We start from the raw sequence: 8,693 nt of genomic DNA on the forward strand, positions 1-8,693 counted from the left end.
TATATTGCCTGCCCAGTAGTTTTTAGCTTAACACTTGCATGAAAGTCTTAGCCAATTTGTGATTGTCCAATGTTCACATTTTTTTGGATTTTTTTTTTCTTTTTCGTGAAGTTAAGGGAATAATATTTGTTTGATAAAATAAGTTCTATCTGATTGAAGCTTGTTTTTATAAATGCAGATCAACTTCAGGTTTTGGACATATACTTGACTAAATGTAAGAGAACTATAGTATATTTTGGAATTTAATTATATTAGTGCTAAATAAAAAAGGGGTTTGAATTTGTTTCAAGTTGTAATGAGTCAAACTGGAAACCATTACTACTAAGGTATTTACAGGCATGTAACATTTGCATGACTTTCAGTTAATGAAAATTAACACAATTCTTTGGTGTAGTTCTAGTAAATTATCTCCATAGTATATTTAATTCAAATGACACTAGTGTTACATGTGTGTGGGTTCACAAATCAAATTTAGCATGATTCTTTTCTATAGTTCTGGACTTCTGGTATATCATCTTCATACTTACCATTTTTTTTTCAATTCAAGATATATTTGTTTAATATATATTTGCTTGTAGTATAAACTTGGTTCGTTTCATGTCATATTGCCTGAAAGTGGGCAAGATTGTCCCTTTTTTCTTATATATTTATTATTTGTAATATTGTCATACTTATCATCTTTTTAATTCAAATCATAGTACAATACCTTTTACTGATTAACATAAGATTGATCTTTCATGCTGTCTTGGCTGAAACTAGCCAAAATTTTATCTGGAAGGAGAAAATGAAAGTAAACACTATAGGTTGGTGTGGCTCTCTCTTCCCTGAATCAACAACAGCCACTATGTTTGTAAACAGTTTCATGTTCAAACACTTACTGTCCTGCAGAGTAATTTTATTAACATTCTGCTTAGTTTATCATTTTGAATAACTATATATCCTCATTGTCTATTGTACTATTTCAAATTTTGTTGTTGGTAACCATCTATTCTCCTTTTTCAGTACCCATACTTTATGATATATGTATTTCCTGCCTGAGTAGCTTTGTGACATAGTATCTTGAAATATACTTTCTGGTTTATATTTATCATGTCTTAACGCAAACCATGGTCAAGGGTTATTAGGTGTACTTGTAATGAAAATTGACCCAATGATACACCTTATATTGGTTGATTGTTTCTTTGCAATATTTCTCTCAATTGCTTGTTTATTTAAATTGTATTTACTGTTTACTGTGGAATTTTCTTGATCTTCTCAAAAGTCATAGGAACTTATTTGAATCATGAGGCGTGCATATTTTTGGCTAGAATACCTTTTACTTTTCTTCACTTTTCTAGTCGAGATTTTAGGCTAATTTACATCACTTTGAAACTCTCATCGCTTGCTCTCTTTTTTCCTTCTAGATTCTTAGGAATGCCATCAACAAGACGTACAATCGCATTACCGATCTTAGAAAGGAAATCCAATCACTCGAAAGGAGTGTTCTATTAGCTGAGGAAGCCACAAGAAAGGCTATAAATGAGTACGAAGCTGCTGAATCAAAGCTCGAGGTTGTGGATGGTCAACCTGTACAGTCTGAAAAACCAGGAAGGTTAAAACGACTTAAAGGATATGCGGAGAAAGCAAAAGATGATGAGACATCTATGCGAGAATCTTTGGAAGCTAAGGAGGCTCTTCTTGCCCGAGCTGTTGAAGAAAATAAAGTATGTTATTGTTTTACAATTGGCTTCTAATTATTTGCATGAACTCTAAATGGTAGTTTGCAAGTGGTGCTTAAAACTTCAGTTAGCACATAAGCTAAATAGGGGAAAGCATATCGACTTGGAAAAAGACATTTTATCAATATTGGTCATCTTGACAATCGCATACTCCTAATAAATGATTATAGTTACTTTGATAATACTATTGTTAGTTATATGTAATCAGTGGTTAAACTTTGTAGCAATCTCTAAAAATAAAAAACCCATACTGTTTTTGTTCATTGATAAGTTCCGGACACTATTGTTATATTTTTGCATTATTAACATTGTTATTTTTATGTTTTAGTTTGTGTGCATCTTTTGAACTACCAGTAGCTTTGGTCATTATGCTCTTATATGCTGTCCCCTAAACCTTCTTCTCTTCTCTATTGAAAAGGATATTGAGAAATTGTTCGAGCAGATCATATTGTGTAATAGCAGCAAATGTGCAATAAGCCTACCAACTTGCAAGTTTGAATGGAATATAGTCAATATAGGAAGTATGCCTTTGTATTTCATAACCTGGTTTATATCTTTTCAGTCTAACATATTGACTCGTACAATTCTTTACAGGTGTTGTTTTTGTCATTATACAAGAGCTTCAGAGATGTGCTTATGGAACGCCTGCCTCCTGTGTCTGCTGATGGAAAATTGCCCAAACTAAGGACTGCCAATGTTGATTTGATGGCTGTTGACTCGGAGGAGCCATCAACTATGGAGGTGGACCATGACAACGGAAGAACTGATGCTAGGCAAGTTGATAATCACAAGCATCATAGCTCCATATTTGATTGTGATTTAATAATTTTCAAAATTATTTTTTGTCACACTATATGGACAGTCAATCAAATGGTGAAGGAGTATTTCCTCGCTATTCCACTGGGGAGCATGAGCAGTGGTGCCTTTGCACGTTGGGCTATGTCAAGGCATTTTCGAGGCAATATGCAACTGAGGTTAGTCTAGCACTCCAAAAACAGAAAAAAGTTTTGCTCGAGGTGTACAGTGCTATCTAAGGATCATAATGTGATTTGGTATGGGCACAGATAATTGTTGGGGTTTGTTGGGTTTTGGTTGGGGTGTGGGAGGTGGGGGACCATCCTGAGGGTCTCACACAGTTATGTTTTGAATTCTCGGGTGTTAGCACTGCACACCTTGAGTGGTTGTTTGTAACGGCTATTACTGTTTATGGGGGGAAAAAAAAAAAGGAGGCTATAGAATTGTCTCAGAAGTCATGTCACTGTACATTCTGACTGCTTACAAGGCGGTCAATAGACTGCTTGATATCATAATCTATATGTGTTGGCCTCCCTATCGCCATGACCAATAAGGATCTATTATTAACCATAGATGCAAGATCTGAAGATCTTACTGCAGTTTTTCTTTTCCCCTCTTATCTATATCTTTCTTACTGGTGCTATTTTGCTATTTTCCATGATTGGCAGATCTGGGCTCATATTGAAACACTGGACTCTCAAGTCTTTGCTGAAGACGTCCATCCACTTTTTCGCAAAGCTGCTTATGCAGGTTTATGCCGACTTACCACTGAATTGTGATATTCCTTTTTCAACTCATTTGTGGAACCGCCGTTGTATGTTCACAAGTTTTCTTTTGGCTGATTATGTAACATTTATATGTTTATGTTTCCCCGGTTATCAAAGTTGTGTTGTTTTGCAGTGCCCTTTTGTTTTATCCCAAAAAAGAAAAAAGTAAAAGAAAGTTGGCATTGGGAAATATGCGTCTATATGCTTATGCAGGCAATAGTTCCTGTATGACATCTTTGAAGCATCTTGGGGATAACCTTAGGTCTGAATCAGAGATTTGTTTATGACCTCTGGATTAATGAAACGGCCGAAATATATAGAAGGTGACAAACCAACAAATATATGTACCTTCAGATGTATAAACAGGCCCTTGCTGGTTGATGACCGGTCCAAATACTTGGAGAAATTCCTAGGCTTTTATGTAGGGACAACATGCAGCATTTCTCCAAGTTGATGTTTTATGTGATTTCTTTCTATATTAGCAGGTTCGTGTTTTTATGTCTCAGAGGCCCTAGATGGCATCCATTCCAAGCTCGATGGAATTCTTATCTTGCTTTTTCGAAACTTGGTTCGCAGCAAATCAACCCTCACCAAGGACAAAAACTAGGTCAAAGTCCTATGAAGCAATAGATACATGATACATCCTTCTGAATTGAAAAGTTTATCTCATCACTTAAAACCATCCAAAAATGCGGAAGTATCTAAAGCTCTATATGTAGCGTGCTATTTGATTGGATGATGAGAGGGGTTTATGGCTGCTAGCTGGCCGTGGTAGCCTGAGAGTTATAACAAGGGGATCTACAGCAGCACATTCTAGGTCCAATCTCTATGGAGGACCTTAAAGCCTACTAACCCTGACGTGAGATGCCTCAAATTCTTCTTAGAATAATCCACAGTTGAAGAATCTAGTGGTGAAAAATATACAGCTACATTCATGGGAGCATTAAGAATCAATAACCTTCTCCTGGATCCGGCCTTCGGTCTAAACTATATTTATTTTTAGTTAGGCTTTAGGTAAGGTTTATTTAAAATTGGATTGTTTTTGTGCTCAAGCCTTGCTTATCATCAGCTTTAATCATTAGAACTTTGGAATCAGAATTAAGCACTTATTGAACAATTCTAATTCAAGTATGCCAAAATTCTTGAGGTTTACTAAATAATATCCGGCCAAAATAGTAATTTGCACTGAGATTGAGAAGACTTGGAAATTTCAAAATTTGCAATATAATCGGAGCAAAACTTGTGTTGTTCTTACTTTACCTTGAGTACACTTTAGAAGATTAATCCTCGAGCCAGTTGCCATATTCAAACTATTACTTGAGCTAGCTATCAAGCCGGCTGGAACATGCGTTAACTTTGGGTTCCTGATCAATTAGATAGTTACATATCAACTTTTCTTTTAGGACGATTAACTTTATGTCTTACCGAATTAGAAGATCCCAGGTCCGCTCGATGTGTAAAACCAATTCAACTCTCTCCTATGATAACTTATCCAAGCCTCCAAAAACCAATATTTCTACTCGATGTTATATATCACCAGCATTAACAATGGCAAAAGACCATTGGTTGACTCATAAACCTAAATTTCAACTTTAAATCTAACACATCAAACAAACTCTGATAAATATAAGAAGGATCTATTGATTTTGTCCAAAGGGCAATTTAAAATTATTAGAGATCCATCCCATCAAGATACATGCCCTATAGCATCACAATAAAATCAACTCATCAATAGAAAAGTACTCCTATTTGTATTATCGCAAATATATTCATATATGATCCACATATAGCTTCAACCCCTAAAATAGACTAATCTGATACTATAAAACTCTTTCTTAGCCCACACCTTGAACAACTTTTTTTTAATAAACCCTAATTTTGCACCCAAAATAATTAAGAGCAAAAAATAGAAGAACAATCATTGTCTGCACCCATATCAAATTTGGGCTTCTGAAATCACTCAAATAACTAATGAAGCATACATTAGTATTCCATGGCCGATCCTCTTGCACTCTTCCTATGTCAAACTTTAATAATCATAACCGGACGCACAAAGCCCTTCTACATTCCTTGAAGCCACTTTGAGATGCATGATTGAATGTGGTCAAGCTTATATTATGTGTCGCGCGGTTGTGCATGCATGGACCGTAATGGTCTTCACATGGAAGGCCTAACTTGCTGCTTGATCTACTACCTTTCGAAATTATAATTAACAACACGAATTAATGATTAACTATACTAAATTTTTTATTGAATACAATAACTTACTAAATTCAAGAGGGTTCTTAAGTATATAATGCTATTACTTGAAAGTTAGATCTATTTAATGATCCAGTCTAATCCACACCAGGAATGGGCCACATTTTTCAAGCTCAATTTGATCCCGATAGCTCTGATTCAGATTTTTTGAGTTTATTTTTCTACTTAGGCCTGGGCTTGAAGCAGGTCAATCCAATCACTGCAGCTCTAAGTTGGCAGCTTGATTCTAATAGTTTTGGTTCAAATCTGATCATGATTATTTCTGGTCAGACTTGGATTGGAAGCATATCCATCCAAGCGCTTGCCAGCCCTTGGCAGCACGTAGAAATTGGTTTTCCATTCATTTTTATGAGGTTGTCTTCCTTGCTGAAAATTAGCTAGTCTAATTCCTAGTGTTTCCATAGGTTGTATTTTTGAGACATAGAGTCCCTCTGTGCAGGTGTTGAAATTCTGAGGGTTTAGACCCAACCCAAGAAGAAAAATGCTCCATTGCATCACTATATTCCCCATTAATGATTGGTGGAATGGTATACAGGACTCAACTTGATACTTAAATCACCCCTTGTATCATGCCAATCCTCGATTATTGCTGCAAATAGGGCTGCAAACTGATCAGGTCAGGCTGATGCGTGTTTGATCTTGACCTCACCTGATTTTATATTCGAGTCATGACTTTGGATCTGGATCAACGTCTTTGGTGTCGAGTCGAGTCAAGTTGGGTTCATGTGAAGGATTTTTAGACCCAATGTATCATTAAAATTGGAACGGGTTCAAATATGACCCAATACAACCTGAAATATTTAGGTTCAAGTTGAGATCAGATTGGATCAGAATTTGAGTCTGAATCAAGCATCTAGTTATTCTTTTGTAGCTAAAACAAAATAACTAACCAAAAGTAGAATTTTCATTCAAAAAATTAATTTTATTCAAGTAATTGATTATTCTTAAGTTAACAAACTAAAATTTGTGTATATATACATTGATATGTCTAATGCATTATAAATGAGAATCTGCCAAAACAAGCAATCAAATATCAACGTCTCCATATAATTAAGAGAAACTAGACAAGAGAAGATGGGGTTGTTGAAATGAGAAAAGAAGAATTGGTTTAAATAAGAGTTCATGCAATGATTGAGAAAGATAAGTGAAGAAGGTTTATATGATCCAGTTATTGAACTTGAGCTGGATTGGATTCGGGTCAAAATAGGCCCCATTTTTGTTGTCTCAAATACAAGATTGGATCGGGGGCGATCGGATCAGGTTGAAAAATACAAGATTCATGCCTAACTTAGAATTTGACTCAATTCATAGATCTTCAAATACGGATCAGATGGGGGTCTGATTGGGTCACGGGTCAACCGGACGGATTTGCTGACCTAGCAAAGAGGGAATGCAGCTCTCGGCGGGTTGGTGGAGTGGTGTGAGAAGTCCAAGAATCCTCACAAGTCCCAGCCCACGCCCCAAATTTTCTCCAGGAACACGTACAACCATTTGAAAATTCTGAAGCACATCGAAACCATGAACTCCTATGATGGAGGTACAAACCACCTGGGCCATGCTCGCAATGTGCTAAAGCTGCAATTTGTCTCACAAAGCTGCCACCTTGTCCATCATGTGCACCTCTTTAACCCATCAGTCTCAATGTTTTGTTTGATTTTTTTTTCCTTTTTGTTTTTTATTTTTTTATTTTTAATCTTTTTTTTGAAAAGTTTGTCCAGTTCATTTGCAATCTTACTAGCATGCAGTAGAATTTATACCCGCAAGTAAAAATAGTATCATTCTATTTGCAAGTATCCACTTCAACACTCATTTTTATTTGGATGCCTGCGGTTAATAATCAGATGAATAGTTATTGCATTTTAGTTGTCCAACACTAAAACATGTGTAATAATTTTGCAAACAACTCCGTAAGATTTCACGCTTTGGAAATAGTGAACATAATACACTTTGATCAGTCTATCAAATTGTTTAAATAAGTAGTATTATCTATTGTATTATTAGTACAATGTACTGTCATATTATTGTAATATATTTGTTTTGTCTTACGGTAGCATGTTATATGATGTATTCACTGTTACACTGTCCATTATGTGAAAACAACATAGTAATATGCAAAATTACATAGCATGACACTATCAATATTAAATATAAGCAATTTTGATAACTGTGATAACATCAATAAATATGATAAAATGATATCACATGCAAATAAGTAAATATACTTCATAATATGAGATGTTAATTCTTATATTAAAAATTATAGTATAGTGGTAATATTAATACAATATTATATTAATGGTATTTGAGAATTATCAATAATCTTATCATATTGTAGGATATAATTTTATTTATTTTTTAGTTACAATTTTAAGGTACTCCGATGATCATGATAATACAAGATTATTGCATTATCAATATTGTATTGCATATCATGCTTCTTGTATCATACTTAGTTTTATATTCTATTATTATACTATTATAATTGCAAGTGTTGGGCGCAAGAAAAAATATAGGTAATAAGATGCAAGATAAAGAACTTTTTAATGGGAAGCATGGAGAATTTTCGTTACAGTAGTTTGAGATGCTTTCAATGGCTTGCCTTGCTAAAGGTTCTAGATCTTTATTCATAGATACAAAAGTAACTCTAAGACTATCTCTTATGAATACAAAAATGAGATATGACTCTTAGTTTATTTAAGATGACTCTTTAATCTCCATAATATATTAAATACTGGAGTTACATAATTCTTTGATCTCTGCAATATATTAACTACTAGAGTTATGTGATCCTTGAACTTGCTAATAGTAATTACAGACTTAATTACAAATTAACTTCTAACACTCCTCCTAAATTTGTAATTCTCATGATATCTCTTGCTTGTTAAAATTTTTCACTTATAACTAGTTTGGTGAAGACATCGACCAGCTGCTTATTTGTATTGACAAACTCCAATAGTATATCTCTTTTCTCGATCAAGTCTCAAATGAAATGATAATAGATGTCGATGTATTTTGTTCTGCTATGAAATACCAGATTTTTTATCATAGCAACGGCGAACATATTATCACATTGAATAATTGTTGGATCTTGTTCATTATGTTGTAAATTAGAGAGAATTCTCTTGAGCTAAATTGCTTTACATACTGCATTAAT

The 8,693-nt window shown here is 34.5% G+C and overlaps 1 protein-coding gene across 1 annotated transcript in view; it reads left to right on the forward strand.

The window, feature by feature from the left end:
• LOC105045259 (nuclear cap-binding protein subunit 1) overlaps nt 1-3,470 on the forward strand; it is a 33,975-nt gene extending 30,505 nt beyond the window's left edge. The window contains exons 16-19 of the mRNA XM_073257811.1: nt 1,404-1,703; nt 2,313-2,491; nt 2,581-2,692; nt 3,182-3,470. Of these exons, the coding sequence (XP_073113912.1) occupies nt 1,404-1,703; nt 2,313-2,491; nt 2,581-2,692; nt 3,182-3,292 (702 nt within the window). The 3' untranslated portion in view covers nt 3,293-3,470. The remainder of the gene's footprint in view (nt 1-1,403; nt 1,704-2,312; nt 2,492-2,580; nt 2,693-3,181) is intronic.
• The last annotated feature ends 5,223 nt before the right edge of the window (nt 3,471-8,693 follow it).

Source organism: Elaeis guineensis, chromosome 5 (assembly GCF_000442705.2).
Source record: "Elaeis guineensis isolate ETL-2024a chromosome 5, EG11, whole genome shotgun sequence".
NCBI lineage: Eukaryota > Viridiplantae > Streptophyta > Magnoliopsida > Arecales > Arecaceae > Elaeis > Elaeis guineensis.